This window comes from Mytilus galloprovincialis, chromosome 9 (assembly GCF_965363235.1).
Source record: "Mytilus galloprovincialis chromosome 9, xbMytGall1.hap1.1, whole genome shotgun sequence".
NCBI classification, from domain to species: domain Eukaryota; kingdom Metazoa; phylum Mollusca; class Bivalvia; order Mytilida; family Mytilidae; genus Mytilus; species Mytilus galloprovincialis.
The window spans coordinates 77376471-77396585 of NC_134846.1; the positions used below are offsets into that span (position 1 = coordinate 77376471).

A 20115-nucleotide genomic window follows, 5' to 3' on the forward strand; every position below is an offset into this window, starting at 1 on the left:
GGTTTTCTTTTCTCTCATCAAGAATGAATTGTCTTCCATTTCATCACAACAAACATATTTTATTTTCTTGTAAAAAGTAATGCAATTTTCACTGTTTTAGCACCCTAGAAAAAGAATATGCAAAACATGTTTATGGTATTTATTACAGAAAGTGACAGTTCAACATACAATATATAATGCACTGAGGTCAACATTTTAAACAAATAAATGTGTCTCTTTTTTCTAACACTGATTTTTTTCTAAAGGGCAAAAGTTTTTTATTTTTCAATTTTGAAAGAGATCTTCTTCTAAATGTAATATTTTTTGTAATTATGTCATGTGAATATTGGAATATTTTTACAACTTTCAATTTAGAATTTCTACATGATTTTAAGCCTCTCCATATAATATTCTGTAAATTCAGAAATTATTGCGAAAAATGTGATAGAGTAATAATCACATTAATTAAAACTTGTATTTTGAAATTTTTTATATTTGTATGAATATCGCAAAAATGTTAATCCCATTTTAGTCTAAAATGACAAAATTGCAATATTAAATACATGCAATAATTTCTGAATTTACAGTATAGTAAATGTTTATGGAAATTTTTTCGAAAAAATACTTCTTAAAGCAGTGATTAAAATGATTTAAATGCTCAAAATTTGAAAAAAACTTGTTATTTTCGTAACATATTTAACTATTTATTGTCAAATTATGCCGTTTAAGAAAGGATGTTAGAGCATATTTGGCATATGTATATATAAAAAAAGATTATCAATCTGTTTAAATGAAAGTAATTTTTGTATGTTGTTATATTTAGCCGTCTACATTACCTGAATACTGTTACATAGATACAAAAGATGGGAGGAGACTGAAGAAAGAAATGATAGAATTTCAATCCTGGTATAAAGATCAACAGAGAAATAAGTAAGTCAATTTAAAAAAAAATATATGATGAGAAAGCTATTGTTGAACATAGTTTAACAGTAAATGTATTCTAACAATGTGGTATCTAGTTCATTGATTTAGTCTTTCACAGTTCCACATATACATTATTACCTTGAAATCAAAGTTGGAAGCCGTTAAAGTTCCTTCCCATAATTTGTAGTTGTGTTCCTTTGCTTAAAAAAAAAGAAGAAAAAAAAGGGGGGGGTTAGGGACTTATTAAATTATTCATAGATCACATGTAAAAATACTTATTTTGTGTTGCATATTATACTAATACATCATATGCCTCTTTCAATAATATTTTCTGGTTCCCCTAAATTTTTTGGAGGAGGGAGACTAATTAGTCATTTTGTTTTGTCTGTTTTCTACTCTCTAATTTCATCTGTTACTGACGTTTTTAGACTCCAAATATTTTACAGTTTACATAATTAAATGGAACTTGACAGAGAATCGTTATAATATTGTTTGTATTTAAGAAAAAAAAGTGGTATGATTTATTTAATAATGTTCCATTTACAAATATTGTTGCATTCTTAAAAGAAATTGGAATTTTTCATAAAATTTTAAAATGTTATCATATTTAAATCGATTTTAATTTTTATCACGTTATCTTACTGTTGATTTTTATTTGATAATCAATTTGCTTTAGTCTAGCATTTTAGTTTATTTGACAGACCTTTTGTCTTATTTTAAAAAACATGCTTTAAATTGTAAAAATATTCTCGTCGCTATATAGCCTTTTTGTACTTATGTGGCGTAAAGCAACCAGCAATCAAATCAATCATAGTTTTGTGCAAATCATTTGAGAGCCATTTCCCTTTTGTAACTTGAAGAGATGGAAAGACTGAAAAATTTGTATTCGTAAAAAAAGTTTTAGTTGTTTGTCTTTTGGGTTTCTGACTCATTAAGTATACATTCCCAAATCTTAATATTTAAAAGTTTGCCTAAAGTGCAAAAGAATGAGAATTGAATAATGTGTGTAATTATAAAAGACTATGTTAATTCTTGTTACGTAAAATTTAAGTAACCATGCAGCTATACAAAGGTTTATTTACACTAAAATACATTTATTTTCAGTGACACAATTAAAATCAATATTTTCCATTATGAATTAAAATTGATAGGCAGCTAGGTCATTTTTAAATCCTATACTGTTGGGAATAACACCATTAAATCTATGCAGACATATCGCATGAAATTTACAGTAAATCAAATCGTAATTAATAATTTGTTTAATAATTGATATATTACATGTTATGATATTTAGTATTAGGATTAATTATCATTAAAGTTTATGCAGTAAAATTGTATTAACTGTTCAAATGTCAAATGTGAAAAACATAAAGAATAAATGTTCTGTCCTGTAAGTGAATGAGTTTCAGGGAATATATGGATTAATTTTGTTTAATTGTAAATGGAAGATATTAATATTAGATATTTATTTAACTTAAGCATGTCTGCTATTTGAAAAAAAAAGGGTTTCAAATTTAAATTCATGAATATTTTTGGAAGGGACGTATCAAATCAAAAATGTTATTGATGTTTACTGTATAAATTCAAAGTGACAATATAAGATATGGTATTTTGTTAATAGAACATTGTAAATTGATGAAATGTCCTTGTTCTTGGTCAGAGATTGAATATCATAATGATGATATGAAATACTGAAATGTCCCTCTTCTGATCTATATGGAACACAAACCTTTCTATGCTTCCTTTAGAAATACAAATAATACAATATTACTGATTTGTTTTTCTGAATTCACCAGAACTGACAGTTCCTTTGCTGAATAAGTTGCCCTATAAAAGGAGATTTATTTCTTTTTTTTAAAGGGATAGTTAACAATATCCTAGCAAGTTACAATCATGGTATATTTGTAATTTTCAAATATTTGACACCTAGAAATAGGAGAACTTCATCTTCACCTTTTTCAAATATAAGGCCCACAAGAAGGGAAACAAACATTTTTGAAGACTTCTCTCATTGAGAAGCTTGAAATAAGAATAGACCACAATCACCACTTCCATATTACCTACCTTGGACCCCAGAGTTTTTAATTTTTTGACAGGTTCTCTGCTTTGTACTAGGTGCTCTGGCACTCTGTAAAAGTGTCTCAAAAAGTAAAATGAGGCTTAAAATCAGTTCAATTTGTTTTATGATTTCTATACATAACAAAATCATCAAAAACATGAAAAAAAAATTTATTGTACAAATTCTTAAGTGTATGAATAAACTGTTAAATGTTTAATTTCCTTTTATTAGTTGGTTTATTCAAGCACGACGTTAAACAAGTTGTCATAACTTTAATAAACAAACAATAAATATTGATGTCACAGTTTGTCAATATTACTCACAACATTTTATAAGTATTCGTACATGAGGAAAAATAAATTTTATATTATTTCAAATCAGATTGAGATTTAGTAAATTATTTTAAGTATGGATTTCTTGGTTTCCAAGGGAGATAATTGATTTAATGTTACCATTATTCAATGTAGCTAATGAGGAGAACATTTAATTAAAGAGTGAAACACTGATTACAAAACATTGGATATTATTTAAATTTAGTATAAAAGTCAATGTAACAAACTTATAAGGCATATTTCTAAAATATAGTAAAACTGAAGTTGTTCATACATGTCCTGAGTGTTTTCCTTAGAGGGTTTATAAATGGTTGTGTCCCATCCATTGACTTAGAACCACCATCATTCAAAACTTGAAATTCCCTTATACTCCTTAAAAAAGTTTTTGAATTAAAAATAGAATATACAAATGTCTCTAACCAAACATTTTTTTTTTTTTTATTAATATTTAATACGACATTACTATAAGTGAAACCAAATATGCTTTCATGAAAGCTTTAGAACTTTTTGATGTAGCATCATGAAACTATAGAAGTAAGCATATAAATCTTTTTGTTCTTTCATAGGGAAGTCAATATGTCTTTTTATTCTCTTTATTTATAACTTTTGGCAGAAAGGTGAATATTTAAAATAAAGAGGGGTACTGGTTCCACACAGTTGATTATGCTAAAATAAATGACAGTCGATTCATTATAAATGTTATACATAGTAGTATGTTTTTCTTATTCCTAGTAACAGAATGACCCCATTTTTCTCTAATTTTTGTTCTATTTTCATATTTCCTGACCAGTGTGAGAAAAATATTTCTCCTCACTAGTAAAAAATTTGTTCCTGGCAAATGATTGGTTGAAATTTTAATTGTGACTTTCAATTTTCTTTGTTTTCTGATGAATTTTCTTATTGTGACGTCATGAAAAAAGGCTACTATGCCTGATGACGTCACATCAAAAGTACACAACTTTCCTCAAATCTTTGAAAAGGAAGGATAAAAATCATAAGAGAAACAGGTTCCACCACTGTAACTATGTATTACGATATTTCACCTCTTTCAACAGTTAAATTTTAATTATTTAAAAAGCTCTGCAAGCCTTGCTCTTTAAATATTAAAATTTAACTGTCTCTAGTGGAGAAATATTGTAATACACTTGTTGCAGTGGTGGAATCTGTGTGTCCATGATATTAAATGATATAAACAGAACAAAAGTTAGATTATTTGTGGACTTTTGGGCTGCTTTGAAAAAAAAATGAAGAAATTAAAAGACGAAATAAGATACATGTTCAGATTTGGAATAGATTCTTGGCCACTAGCTAAAATAAACAGTACCATATCTCAACAGGTTATTTTTACCTGTCATAAATATTATGAATCCAGGTGAGAACAAAATAATCAAGAAACCTTTAGCAAATCAAAGAAGAAAAGATTCTGAAGGATGAATAATTGATATAGATAATTGATTTACATAAGACAAGATAATAATTGTCATCAGATTCATTAAATTGCATGGTTACAGGTCCATAAAAACAGATATGTTTAAAAACAAAGTGAATTATTAAAAACATCTCCATATGGTTATAATATGGATACTGGTAATTGTTCTGTTTTGATAACAATTGAATACACCAAAGAATATTAAGACTTGTGGTTTTAACATTTGGTTTGCATTATATCTTTTTAATGTTTAATTTATACTTATACCACCATAGTACCATTATTTTTCTTATTATTTTTAGAAGCAATATTCTTATGTTAAATTTGAAAAAAATTATAATGAAGTAGAGTAATACACTTTAAAGGAATAAGAAAAGACAAAATTACTAAACAAACAGTCACTATTACTTTTTGCTACCAACTGTCATAATAGCATTGTCAGTTCCAAGTTCTGTAGAGAGAAAACATACAAATGGTTTAAATTTATTCAGTACTCTTACAAATAACAAAATTAAGAGTCAATTTAAGACGATTATAATTACTTTTAAAGGGGCACTAGCTGTCAAATTCATGGTCACCGATTTGACTCAAATTCTCATATTTGATTTATAACAATGTAAAACATTTATCCAAACTATCAAAAGTCTAAAATAACAGTTTACAGAGCATGGGGTAGATAATATATAGGTTCGTTTCCTGTGTATTTTAGTCCAGATGCCATCTAATTACCTATCGATTTGACCTCAGATGACCATATAAGCGATGTAAACATAAATAAAGATATGAATTGATTAAACCAACACGTGCAATTGGATTTTTATAGATCTGTTTGATTTTATTTTATAGATTAAAAATAGATGTTTCTCATTGTTTTTAACCGTATAAGAATGATTTTATGTGCATCGAATTAGTAATCAACTGATTTACCGTAGTTTCACTTTCATTGTTGACATTCTTTTCCTTTAAATAACCAGTACACGTACAATGCATGCGTTGTCAATCTCTAGCTAGGGGTTAAATTGAAGTTCACATGAATACGGATTTAAAGAGGTCGACTCATTCACTTGCAAGTGAATTACTAATTATTAATGTTTCTTAGCGTAATTTGACAAAATTGAACCTTTTTGGCTGCAAAAAGCAAATTTTTATTTCACTATTTCACTTTCATTATTGATTGAACAGAAAAAAATCAAACTTTAGATGTTTTATATATCTCGTAGCTAGTGCCCCTTTAATTGATGATGATTTGACTCAGCTGGTAACAATAAAAAAATAAATAAATCTTTGGACTCAACAGTTCAGAAAATAATGTGTCCAACTTGATTCACATGGACTCACCAGTTCAGAAAATAATAAGTAATTTCTGATTTATATATAGATTTATGTTAGTGAGAGCCCTGATTAAAATGAAACTAACCATATATTTATCATTTCAGACCTTTAAAGGGAGGATGGCCTATTTTGAGAAGTGTACCACCAAGAAACTTGTCAAAAGGAGAAGCTCATCGACTTGTAAATGCAGCCACCAAAATTTTAATAGCTACAGTAAGTAGAATAGTTATAATTTTGGACATGGATTCACAAATTTTATATTGCCTGTTATTGGCTATCTACTAGATTTGGTAAATGCTTAATGTAACCACAAGTACTCTCGTATTGTACTTTGCATCTTAAAAGTTTTTGTCGAGCCTTCGACTTTAGTCGAAAAAGCGAGACTAAGCGATCCTACATTCCGTCGTCGTCGGCGTCGTCGGCGGCGTCAACAAATATTCACTCTGTGGTTAAAGTTTTTGAAATTTTAATAACTTTCTTAAACTATACTGGATTTCTACCAAACTTTGACAGAAGCTTGTTTATGATCATAAGATAGTATCCAGAAGTAAATTTTGTAAAAATAAAATTCCATTTTTTCCGTATTTTACTATAAATGGGCTTAGTTTTTTCTGCGGGGAAACAAAACATTCACTCTGTGGTTAAAGTTTTTAGAATTTTAATAACTTTCTCAAACTATCCTGGGTTTGTACCAAACTTGGACAGAAGCTTGTTTATGATCATAAGATAATATCCAGAAGTAAATTTTGTAAAAATAAAATTCCATTTTTTCCGTATTTTACTTATAAATGGACTTAGTTTTTTCTGCGGGGAAACATTACATTCACTCTGTGGTTAAAGTTTTTAGAATTTTAATAACTTTCTTAAACTATCCTGGGTTTGTACCAAACTTGGACAGAAGCTTGTTTATGATCATAAGATAGTATCCAGAAGAAAATTTTGTAAAAATAAAATTCAATTTTTTCCGTATTTTACTTATAAATGGACTTAGTTTTTTCTGCAGGGAACCATTACATTCACTCTGTGGTTAAAGTTTTTAAAATTTAAATAACTTTCTTAAACTATCCTGGGTTTGTACCAAACTTGGAAATAACCTTATTTATGATCATAAGATTGTATCCAGAAGTAAAGTTTGTAAAAAGATTACTCTGTTTTTTTCTGTAATTTACTTTCAAATGGACTTAGATTTTCTTACAATCATAAAATAGTAACAAGAGGAATATTTTTATTGATTTTTTTCCTCATTGTTGTTGAGCCTGTGATTTACAGCAAAAATAGGCGAGACACTGGGTTCCGCGGAACCCTTACAAATTTTTTTGTTGTGTGATTTGTGTTGATCTGTTGAATCAACCCGTTTTCAACTCACTTTTATACTTCGTTTTTATGTTGTGCTGTTACATCAAATTGTCATCAATTATTTTACAATTATTAACCTTTGTAGCATCATGTTCAAATAAAAATACACCTATAGGCAGTTAGATATATTAGCAGAATAGTAATGACAAAAGCTATATAAGAGAAAGAATGTTCAGACTAAAAATTGACTGGAGAGAGAAAGAGAGATCCAGACCATTGGTTGATGAATGATATAAGACCATATCTCAAAGAAAAAGACAGATAACTGTTTACTTACCACTTCACCCAAAACTTGAGAGAGAGTCAGAGAAAGATGGTCGATTAAAGAATAAATTATAAATGAAACCAGACCATTGAAATTAACTTTGGTTAAAGTTTATGCCAAAACAATAAAATATTATATGTTTGTTTACCTTTTATGAATTTTATGACTTTTCTGTTTATTTACACAATATATCAGTGAAAAGAAAGTTTTATACATAACCTTGACCAAGAATTTTTGTGAAAATATTTGGGTAATTATCTTATAGGAAGCAGTAGATGGAGTCATGCCTCCAAAATCTAAAAAGAGACCACAGTCAGCACCAAGTCCATTTGAGGTGAGTTGTTGTGCCATCTTTCTATAATGCTGTTTTCTCATGTTACTCAAATGCCTTTACAGTGAGTTGACTGTTAGTGTTGCTCTCCACCAATTGCAACTCATTCAAAATTTTGACCAAATTGCAATTTGTTTTATTAAACCAAATTGTTCAACTGGTCAGAATATTGAACGAATTGTTCAGTCAAAATGTGAAAGTGCATGTGATAAAATAAAACATACTTACAATCCTATAAGACTTTAACTCCATTTTAATGATGTTGTGACAAAATTAGTTTATCAGTTTGTATAGTTATATTATAGCCATTTCCATGCTGAAGAGGAACTGTTTATTTTGAATTGCTATAAAATTGTCCAAACTAAGCTTTCATATAGTTTTTCTTTCTAAAAGTATTCTATATTTAAAGAATCAGACATTATGTGAATTAAAACATTTCATATTCAGTAAAATATGTGTAAAATTGCAATGTTTGTAGGAAGTTTCCATGGGGGAGATAATAACTTTTCTTTCAAAAAGTCTTTATTCAAAAGAATAATATTTTAAGTTATCTCCCCTGAAAACTTATCAATAGCATATTGTTATTTCACACATATTTTACTGAATGTATGATCTTTTATTTAAAATGATATCTGATTCTTATAAATATAGAATACTTTTAGAAAGAAAAACTATATGAAAGCTTAGTTTGGACAATTTAATAGCAATTCAAAATAAACAGTTCCCCTTCAGCATGGAAATGAATATAATATAACTATACAAACTGATAAACTAATTTTGTCACAACATCATTAAAGTGGAGTTAAAGTCATAGGATTGTAAGTATGTTTTATTTTATCACCTTTCACGACTTGACTGTGGTTTTCTACAGCAGTTGGTTCAAATTTCTGACCAGCTGAACAATTTGATTTTATAAAACAAATTGCAATTTGGTCAAAATTTTGAATGAATTGCAATTGGTGGAGAGCAACACTAACAGTCAACTCACTGTAAATCAAAATGATTTTTTGTTAATTGGTGCAGATCAGATAATCAAAGGTTAAAATCATAGGTATTTTTTTTTACGTTTAGTACCTGGAGCAGAAAAAGTATTATTTTTAACAGTTCTTTATTTATTTGAAAAGTTACATTAATTGTTATGTTGTGTCACAGCATGGAAATCTATATACCATCATTGCATGATCGGACTGTTTTGCAATATTTTATCTTCATACAATTTTTAGTTGTTCTAGATTTTTCAAAATTAAATCTTTTCTTGGACATGTTAGAAATGACAAGTTAACAGAATCAATGCTGTAGATATTAATCTTCTGTTGTACCAATCATCCTTATTTTCTATCATTTAGTTAGTAAGTTTGAGTCGTCCCCATTTCTACTTCTACTGTAAGGAATTATTAAAGAAAAAAACATATCTGTAAAAAAGCTTTCTGACTGCAATGTTTTGACTGACAGCTGTTGTACAAGCCAATCAGAACGTTTTATTTGTCAAACTGCACAATAGATTAGAACTGTTGTTCTGTGCCAATTCCCTCTAATAAACCGATGACTGATTTCAGTTTAATTTCAAACTCATAACTACTTTTCTTTCTTTCTCTCTCCATTTTTTCTTCTTTTCTTTCATTCTTAATATCTACATGCATGGTGATTGTTATATATCTTATTCATTAACTGCACTCTTGTAGACCAATAAATCTTTACCGAGTTCAGATCAGCATGGCAAGAAGAAGGTACATGTGTCACAATTATATAGTACTAATAGATGTGGCTTATTCATATCCCATATATATTTACATAGGATTGAATTTAATTGGATATGCATAGTTAAAATATTACCCATTTGCAATTATATTTTGATTTTCACTTAAAAACTAAACAATATCTTGATTAATAGGTAAGCTCTAGAAATTTTCTAGAAATATAATACATTTTGAAAAAAATATCAAAAAGTTAATTTTTCAGAAACTGTGAATATTTTTTGAGGGGAAAGGATGAGTTGCTGATTATTTTTGGTCTTAATTCTCCTTTTGGTGATGCCTGTAATTTTTGTCGATCTTGCAGCTTTTGTTGCAGAAAGCTCGACATAGGGATAGTGATCCGGCGGCGGCGTTAGCTAACTTCTTAAAAGCTTTATATTTTAACAGGTGGAAGACCTGGATGCTTCATACTTTGTATATAGATGCCTCATGTTACGAAGTTTCCGTCAGTCACATGTCAAATGTCCTTGACCTCATTTTCATGGTTCAATGACCACTTGAAAAAAGTTCGGATTTTTTGTGATGTTGAATTCTCTCTTATTATAAGTAATAGGATAACTATATTTGATATGTGCATACTTTGCAAGGTCCTCATGTCTGTCAGACAGTTTTCACTTGACCTTGTTCTCATTTCATGGATCAGTGAACAAGGTTAAGTTTTGGTGGTCAAGTCCATATCTCAGATACTATAAGCAATAGGGCTAGTATATTCGGTGTATGGAAGGACTGTAAGGTGTACATGTCCAACTGGCAGGTGTCATCTGACCTTGACCTCATTTTCATGGTTCAGTAGTTATAGTTAATTTTTGTGTTTTGGTCTGTTTTTCTCATACTATATGCAATAGATCTGCTATATTTGTTGTATGGAATGATTGTAAGGTGTACATGTCTAACGGGCAGATGTCATGTGACCTTGACCTCATTTTCATGGTTCAGTGGTCAAAGTTAAGTTTTTGAGTTTTGGTCTTTTTATCTAATACTATATGCCATAGGTCAACTATATTTGGTGTATGGAAATATTTAATGATCTTTATGTCAGTCGCGCAGGTTTTATTTGACCTTGACCTCATTTTCACGGTTCAATGCACAGTGTTAAGTTTGTATTTTGGTCTATTTTCTTAAACTATAAGTAATAGGTCAACTATATATGTTGTATAGAAGCATTGTTAGCTGTACATGTCTGCCTGGCATGGTTCATCTGACCTTGACCTCATTTTCAAGGTTCAATGGTCTTTGTTTAGTTATCTTGGTTAATGTTAAGTTTATGTGACAGTTGTAATAAAGCTTTATACTTAGGACTATCAACATAATATCAATGATTAGTATAGAAGGCGAGACATTTCAGCGTGTGCACTCTTGTTTAATAAAAGGAGGTGTGCTAATTTAGTTCTAGATAGCAAGGAAGGATATAGCACTGATTTTGTTTGTGCAGATAGATAAATTGATTGCTTTTACTCATTACTAACATTTTATTTCTTTATGATTTGCTTTTAACATGAAATATTCATAACTCATAATTTCTTAGGTGAAACCTGATCAAGGGACAGAAATCTTGTAGTCTTTAAAATATTTATAAGCTATATGATACTGTTTAAATTCATTAAAGACTATATATTTTCTTTGTTACTGAGTTTCCTGCTTTTAGATTTTAGAATGATGTTTTAATTTTGGTTTTAACACAGTAACTCTTGTTATAGCAACACAATCAAAACAGTAAATCAGCAAAAATGTTTTATTGGCAAAAAATCTAACATTCTTGTAATTGTTGAAAAATTAAAATCTGAATCAATGATTTATGCATTCAATGAATCACAAAACATTCATGTTAAAACTGGAAAAAAAAAGATACTGGCATTCAAATTCAATATTGCTTATCTTTATAGATTTGTTCTCTGTGTTTTGTTAAACTGTGTTTATATTGCAACTTGCTAAAGATGAATTTAACATGGATGATTATAGTAAACATTGATGTTTTCATATCAAACAAACATTTGAAAAATCATGTCATTGTTGACTTCCTGTTATGGTATCTGGGTAATTCCAGGTTGTCTGATTTGGCCCTGATAAGTCTGTTTCAGAAGAATTGGCTTTAATTCATTATAATTTTTATAATTTATTTTTTCAGTGGCTGTATTTACTGGCATAGCAAAAAAATGAGTTCCGATTAAAAAAAAATGTCCTATCATTTCCAAACATTATTACCCAGTAACTTTACGAACGATTTTTACATGTAAAAAAGACACAATAAGATATAGAAATATATGAAGTTTTATTGTTTATTTGGTCATAATTTTGGTGAAGTTTGTTTTCATTACCTGATTGATTAAACACAAATGCAAATTTTTACGGTTTAAATTTTGGTTAGAATACATGTAGATAGCAATTTTTTCAAAAAATATTTGTCTTGCTGTTCAACTCTTCAGCAAATTAAAATGATCATGAATGATATCATCGCCAAATAAACAATACAACTTTTAACATTTCTACATCTTATATTTATTTGATAAATGTTAATTTTAGTTGAAATAATAGGACAGTATCGTCAGTGGATGCATTTTAATACATGGTCTTCAACATATATTGAGAATGTAATAAGATTATAGGGGGCATTACGATGTGGATATTAAGCAAATAAGGATGTCTATAAAAAAAAACAAGTAAGCTGGAAAAATACAGGAAAATCATATTAGAATTGAGAATGGTAATGGGGAATGTGTCAAAGAGACAACAACTCGACCATAGAGCAGACAACAGCTGAGGTCCACCACTGCCAGGGTCTTTGCTAACTTATAATTTCAGACGATTTAAAACAAAAAAATGGATATCCCATAAATCTGATTCTATGAAAATATATGATAAACAGAATAATACATGGCAAAATCCGTATCGCATGCTGTATCACCACGAGAAACCAATATCAGTCCCGAGGGCCGAAGGTCCCGAGGGCTGATATTGGTTTCTCGTGGTGATACAGCATGCGATACGGATTTTGCCATGTATTATTCTATATATATTGTGTTATTCTCCTTGTGAGCCAATTTAATTGAAAATAAACATCTTTTACCTTTCCTTCTTCTTCCTCTTTATACTGCTATTATTCTTAGTTGTTTCTCTGATGTAAACTTGCATAAAGTAGTTTTGAACTTTATATCCTATTTAACACATAACATTTTCTTTGTTTTATTTATTAAAAAAAAATATTCTGTTTGAGACTCCCCTCCAAAAAAGAAGAAAAAATCACCACATGGTACTTTTGTATAATAAAACTTTTATAATTAATATAAATTGCATAGTCATTAAAATTACTGAACAAGATGTGATGAAATGATCTTCAGATTTTACTTTGAATTAAAATGTATTTTTTCATTTACAGTTACGTCCAACACCTGGAAAATACACATGGGATATCCACGGAAGAAGACATCGTAATGTTAGGGTAAAGGTAGGTCACTACTCACTGTCTATATATTACAAAAAACCTGACCTTTTGACCGATAGTCAGTTCTTTTGCATGGTTTAAATGATACAAGGAATTAGTCCCGTACTTAAGGCTAATAGCACCTTACAAGCTATCAAACATGTTGTGTTACTGTCTCATCAAAGTATATCCAAAATTTCTAAATATATATCAGACATTGGGGTGGAGGTGTCTGAAGTGTGCATCAAAATAACATTATTTACAAATTTACAAAAACTAACATTACAAAATTTTAAAATCTTAAAATCTTGCCATGGTTCATCTCTATCTTGCTGAGCCATAACATATTTATGATTATTTATTTGAATATATTAAGTATACAGATTATGATACAAAAAAAACAGCAATTTTAAATGCTAGATCTTACTTTTGCTATTTTATTTCAGGGTAAAAGTCGTGATGACAGTTGTGACAGTGCTTACACTACAAGGACAAATTCAATGTCATCTGATTATCAGAGGTAACAACTGGCCCGAGAACACAGTTATTTCATAGTGCATTTCTTTTAGACAATAAATTCAAATTAAAAAAATCGCACCTGCTCTTTCTCAAAAAGATTTTTACAGTGTAGTGTACTACCAGTGAGACAAATAATATCAAAATTATAGAAACTTCTACCAGCTCTTACTCAAAATATTGACAATTCTGTGTTAAGGGGGTGTAAAATTCTGTTTGACAGCTTCAGACGTGATAAAATTTGACCTTTTTGAACTGGACCAAATCACTACTTAACATAAAGATTCAGCACCCAAATTTTTTTAACATGATAATACATCCCCTACTTAATATTTCATGCATTTGATATCAAGAAATAAATTGGGAAAGTGTATCAAATAAAACATGCAAGTTATACACTGTTTACACTAGGGACTATATTCGTAGACAACGAAAACTAAAGGACGATAACTGTGTCCTTGGACCAACTGATTTTTTTAGTCACTTATCTTTTACTTGATTCTTACTTTTTCTAAGCATATTCAGATTAGTTATTTTTTTCTTTACTCATGTTATCAGTGTCTTATATTTAGGTTCAGTATATGGTGAAAGATAAATAATGCCTTAGGAATAAGCATTAAGAAATAACTAATAAATTCACAAATCCCTAAAATTCTGTCTCTTCTTAAACCATGAAATTGGTTCTGTGTTAAATAAATGCATTCAAGGCAGATTTATTTAGCAAAGGAACTAAATTGTATATTTATTACAGAAGGAAAATTGCAAGAGATGAATACAAGCCAAGACCCCCACCGCCAAGGGAAGAAAGTGAGGATCAACGAATAAATGATGTGTTTTTAACTCCTTCTGTTAAACCCCCTCAGAAAAGACGAATTCATATCATAAACAGGGATGAACCTGTCGATGATGAAGTACTGAGAAATTATGGGACACAGACTCAAGATAATGTCGGGGTACAAACAGAGAAAAGATTAATTGAGGAGTATGATCAGGTAATGACATCTATTTGATGTGAAACAGTGACAATAAAAATAAGGAGATGTGGTATGACTGCCAATGACACAAGTATGTAAACTACCACATGTCAACCAACAGCTTTCAACAATAATCAAAATCCCTATCATATAAAGATCTATAAAAGGCAGAAGAGTAAACATATGTTTCGGTTTGAATAATAATGGCATAATTCTTTCAAAGTCTTTTCATTTATATGTAATAAATAGGTTTAGATTATGCAGTTCATCAAAGTAACAGACTCTACCCATTAAGGAACATCTAAACAATTCGGTGACACAAAGTAGGTCATTGCTACTTTGTTATGAAAATCTTAAAAGAAAGGATAAAGCTAGGCCTCAGAAAGTTTATAAATTGCTAAAATCTACAGGTAGAGTGAACTACTTTGTATGCCGTAATTTTACTTTGTCAGTTTAGTGAACAAAAATATTTTTTTTGTAGGATGAGGATGAGGTGAAACAGGGTGACTGGGGAGAGTATCAAATCTACGTCAAAACTGGTGAAAACATTGGTGCTAGTACAAAGGCTGATATTAAACTAACTGTGTATGGTGATAAAGGAAGATCTAAGGAATTCTATCTGGACAGATCTAAACGACATAAAATTACATTCCAGAAAGGGAAGGTTAGTTGATATGTAAGACAATTTAATTCTTAAGGGTGAAATGAAAAAGAAAATACGTTTCAAAGTATTAAGATGGTTATATTTTTTTTTTTTTTTTTTATTCAGCATGTAATGAAGGTTCAGGAAAACAAATAGATGTAACATAAGACACTCAATGAGAAATTGAGGAGACAGGAGGGTGTACATTTCAAATTTATAAAGACGCATTTTATAATTCATAGTGCTGTGCAGTTTTACTAGTTTTTGTGAAGAGAGAATAATTTGAAACGCCACCAATTATTTTTGCTGATACCCTTGCTTTGAATCATATCTTGTTCTCCTAGTATTTATAAAGTATTTCTATTTGCAGGAAGATCTATTTATGAAAGCTTTCCCACATGTTGGTAAATTAAAGAAAATCCGAATAGGACATGATAGAACTGAACTTAGTAAGTACTTAATGGAAAGCTTACAGCACTTCTATAAAAGCATGCAGAACAAATCATTGATTTTCTTGCTTGCTATATTTGTTTGGATGTTTGTTTACTATTTACCGGAATTTGATTGGATAATACACATTAATTCATTTCATGTCAATTCTTTTTGTCCAATCAAATTCCAGTATATATAAAAATTGACTGAAACTCAGCCTACCTATTGTTTGCAAACATTCAAGCAAACAAAGCAAGCAAGTTGATCAGTGTTTTGTTTTGCATGCTTTTTTAGAAGAACTGTAAGGAGTTTGTTTTCTCATCCTTTTATTTTATTAGATTCTAAACATTCTGCCAGTTTATGGTTTGTGTCTGTCCAAAACACCATTATAAAATCATATTTAAAAGATATCTTTAAATGAACAAATAATCAAATTCTACCATAAATAACGCAAATTATACAAATTTACTAATTACAAACACAAGGGTACTTCTTGAATTTGCCTTTGGCACATGTTTCTCGCTCATCACCAATGACCTTTAATAGAGTAATTACTGTGCTGTATCAAATTCCTTGGATATTGTACATTTCACTGGCGTTTATTTTATTTTCAATTCAACATACAGTATTAAAATCTGTCGTACAGATACAATTATGAAAGTTTTGTTTGTTTTATAAGAAAGTTTGTTAAAATGTTTATTTTAATTTTCAGGTTATGCATGGTTTTTAGAGAGTGTAACAATATATGATATGAGAGACAAGAGAGTATATGATTTTCCATGTAGTCAATGGTTGTCAGGTCAGGATGGGGATAGAAACACCTACAGGGTTCTACCATTGACAAATGATAGAGCATTTATAGAAAGTAAGTACAATGTCAAGTTTATTACCTATAATCTGAATTTCTACTATTGTTATATTATATGGTTCGTATCCTTTATTTTGTATGTTGATTGTCTTAGAAACAAAAATTGTTTGATTGTTGAGTGCAGAATATCAAGTTACAATATAAGAAAAAAAAAAAAAAAAGTTTTCCATGGAACATAGTTCTATGAAAATTGAACAAAATAGGCAAGTGTTAAAATATTGTACTGCACCACTGATGTTACTGTATGAATAAGATGTAATTTAGGGTTAAGATTGATTAGACTGCAACCCAACATTTGTGAATATTTTTTAAATGTAGTGAATTATTTTATAAACATTTGAGAAAGCAATTCAATTATTTCCTTAAATTATGAAACAGCAACCCAACAGGCAACAACCATCTGTTTAAGTGATAAATGTCAATGAAAGTACAGTGCATGATTTAAAAATTTCCTGATATTATAGAATTTGAAGAGGAGAGTGATTCTGAGGATCACAGAAGACGTCGTTCCAGCTCATCATCATCGTCGTCTTCATCAAGTGACTCAGAAGAAGAACTTGATAAAAATAAAAGTACTAAAGTTAGTATACTAGTGCGACGTAGTAGCAAAGCTAGAGATGGATCTGAGTCAGACTCTTCAACATCTAGTAGCTCCAGTAGCTCAACTGATACCAAGAAAAAAAGCATAGGAAGGCCACTCTCTCCTTTAAAAAAACCTGAAGAAGACGACTTTTTCGATACAAGGGGGCAAGGGCCTACAACTTTTACATTCAAAGAGCGTGTTACAGAAAACAGGAAGCATGATGATTCTTCAACTACGGATACCAGCACAACACCAAAACACGTTTCTGTAGACACATCATCAGAAACAGAAAGTACTTCAACAAAACCAGAACAAGAATTCATGCATGGATATAAGGTAATATATTGTTATTTATTTACTTTGATTATTATTTTAGCATAGTGTTAATTTCCATAGTTTTGCTTTTTTATGCCCAATCTACAAAGTTTTGCTTTTTATGTTCCACCTACAATAGTAAAGGGACATTATGCTTTCTGGTCTGGGGGTCTGTTCGTTCGATTGTTCGTCAGTCTGTCCAGCTTTAAGTTAAAGTTTTTGGTCAAGGTAGTTTTTGATGAAGTTGAAGTCCAATCAACTTTAAACTAAGTACACATGTTCCCTATAACATGATCTTTCTAATTTAATGCTAGATTAGAGTTTTTACCCCAATTTGATGGTCCACTGAACATAGAAAATGAAAGTGTGGGTGGGGCATCAGTGTGCTATGGACACATTCTTGTTTTAATTTCCAATTCCTATGTATAAAATTATGAAAAGTTTTAAATTCTCAACTTAGTTTCATACATTTTGCGAATTTTTCAAGATGGTCACAACTGTGAAAATTGGAATAAAAAATTTCTTATACTGGTAAACCTTATTCACCATTTCACAATTACTTTTAGGTTGGTCTAGAAGCTGTACAAGAGGAGGGAAGGCAGAAAAAGGATGAAGAAAATGAAGATAGAAAGAAAGTGTTACGAGGTCCAACTATCCATAGTGCTTCAAAAATTGGAAGTTTGAAACGGGTGCAAGAACTACTGCAATATTTCCCAGAAATGATTTCGTAAGTTTTATATTTTGTGATAAATGTTTTCTTCTTTAAAGTATCTTATAACTAATTTGTATAATAATAATAATAATAATAATAATAATCTTTATTTCAAGAGGGTGTGCTCAATTAGTAAAAACACTATTCTCCCTTGAGGCCCTCACTCCACTCACAACGCATCACACAATTTCTTCATAACAAAAATAAACATAAGAAAACATAATCAAAATTGATACATAATCATTTAAATAATTCCTGGATTTTCAAGTACAAACTTAAAGCAGTTTGTTTTAAAAGTATTTATGTTTGACATTGTTTAGTAGTTGTAAAGAATTTTTTATAGTTAACTGGATTAAACCTGACAAAGTTGTATATTTGAAGGATGCATGCTTATAATAAAGTGATTTTTCATTGGATTGAAAACAATTTTTAAATTATTGCCATTAGAGATTAATCTAATTTTCAAAAGTACCAATTTTTCTTTTACATTTGAATAATCATTCACTATTTTTTGTTTAACTCATGTGAGAGCTAGTTAGCAGTAATTACTTAAAGTCTGTTTATATACAGCTTTCTGATAGAATTGATGCAATTCTTCCATATGCTTTATGTTTCTAAATCAATAAATATACATTTGTAGGTCAATTCCCATTTTAGAACAAAAATCTTATTTGTCCGATTTTTAAAACTTCAATAAACAAAATCATGATATATAAAGACCTTAATCCAGAGTTGACTATCTTTCAAGCAGGATTTACGTTCTCTCCATAGGAGTCCATTCATCTTATAGTAACTTATAAACTGCTTCAAATAAAAGATAATATAATCATTTACCTGATTATGAATTGTGTTTTAGACAACGAGATGAGAAAGGAATGACTCCTTTACATATAGCAACAAAGCATGGACAGTTAGAAGTTGTCAAATGGTTAGCAGTCAATGGATCCAGTTTGAATGAAGAGACACCTACAGGATATACACCTATACACTTAGCTGCTATGTCTGGCCATGTTAATTGTTTAATGGTTAGTATATAAGCTGCTATGTCTGGCCATGTTAATTGTTTAATGGTTGGTATATAAGCTGCTATGTCTGGCCATGTTAATTGTTTAATGGTTAGTATATAGGCTGCTATGTCTGGCCATGTTAATTGTTTAATGGTTAGTATATAGGCTGCTATGTCTGGCCATGTTAATTGTTTAATGGTTAGTATATAGGCTGCTATGTCTGGCCATGTTAATTGTTTAATGGTTAGTATATAAGCTGCTATGTCTGGCCATGTTAATTGTTTAATGGTTAGTATATAAGCTGCTATGTCTGACCATGTTAATTGTTTAATGGTTAGTATATAAGCTGCTATGTCTGGCCGTGTTAATTGTTTAATGGTTAGTATATAAGCTGCTATGTCTGGCCGTGTGAATTGTTTAATGGTTAGTATATAAGCTGCTATGTCTGGCCGTGTTAATTGTTTAATGGTTAGTATATTAATTGTTTAATGGTTAGTATATAAGCTGCTATGTCTGGCTATGTTAATTGTTTAATGGTTAGTATATAAGCTGCTATGTCTGGCCATGTTAATTGTTTAATGGTTAGTATATAAGCTGCTATGTCTGGCCATGTTAATTGTTTAATGGTTAGTATATTAATTGTTTAATGGTTAGTATATAAGCTGCTATGTCTGGCCATGTTAATTGTTTAATGGTTAGTATATAAGCTGCTATGTCTGGCCATGTTAATTGTTTAATGGTTAGTATATAAGCTGCTATGTCTGGCCATGTTAATTGTTTAATGGTTAGTATATAGGCTGCTATGTCTGGCCATGTTAATTGTTTAATGGTTAGTATATAAGCTGCTATGTCTGGCCATGTTAATTGTTTAATGGTTAGTATATAA

General features: G+C 29.7%; 1 protein-coding gene across 4 annotated transcripts in view; it reads left to right on the forward strand.

The window, feature by feature from the left end:
* LOC143046009 (uncharacterized) overlaps positions 1-20115 on the forward strand; it is a 43010-nt gene that overhangs the window by 15671 nt on the left and 7224 nt on the right. For 3 of the 4 annotated variants that reach the window (XM_076218942.1, XM_076218938.1, XM_076218940.1), the window contains 13 exons: positions 803-909; positions 6160-6268; positions 7942-8010; positions 9690-9734; positions 13135-13203; positions 13626-13699; positions 14447-14687; positions 15151-15333; positions 15683-15761; positions 16457-16609; positions 17077-17531; positions 18077-18237; positions 19079-19247. In XM_076218942.1, coding sequence (XP_076075057.1) covers positions 803-909; positions 6160-6268; positions 7942-8010; positions 9690-9734; positions 13135-13203; positions 13626-13699; positions 14447-14687; positions 15151-15333; positions 15683-15761; positions 16457-16609; positions 17077-17531; positions 18077-18237; positions 19079-19247 — 1914 coding nt within the window. The remainder of the gene's footprint in view (positions 1-802; positions 910-6159; positions 6269-7941; positions 8011-9689; positions 9735-13134; positions 13204-13625; positions 13700-14446; positions 14688-15150; positions 15334-15682; positions 15762-16456; positions 16610-17076; positions 17532-18076; positions 18238-19078; positions 19248-20115) is intronic. The other variant, XM_076218939.1, reaches the window with a different exon arrangement.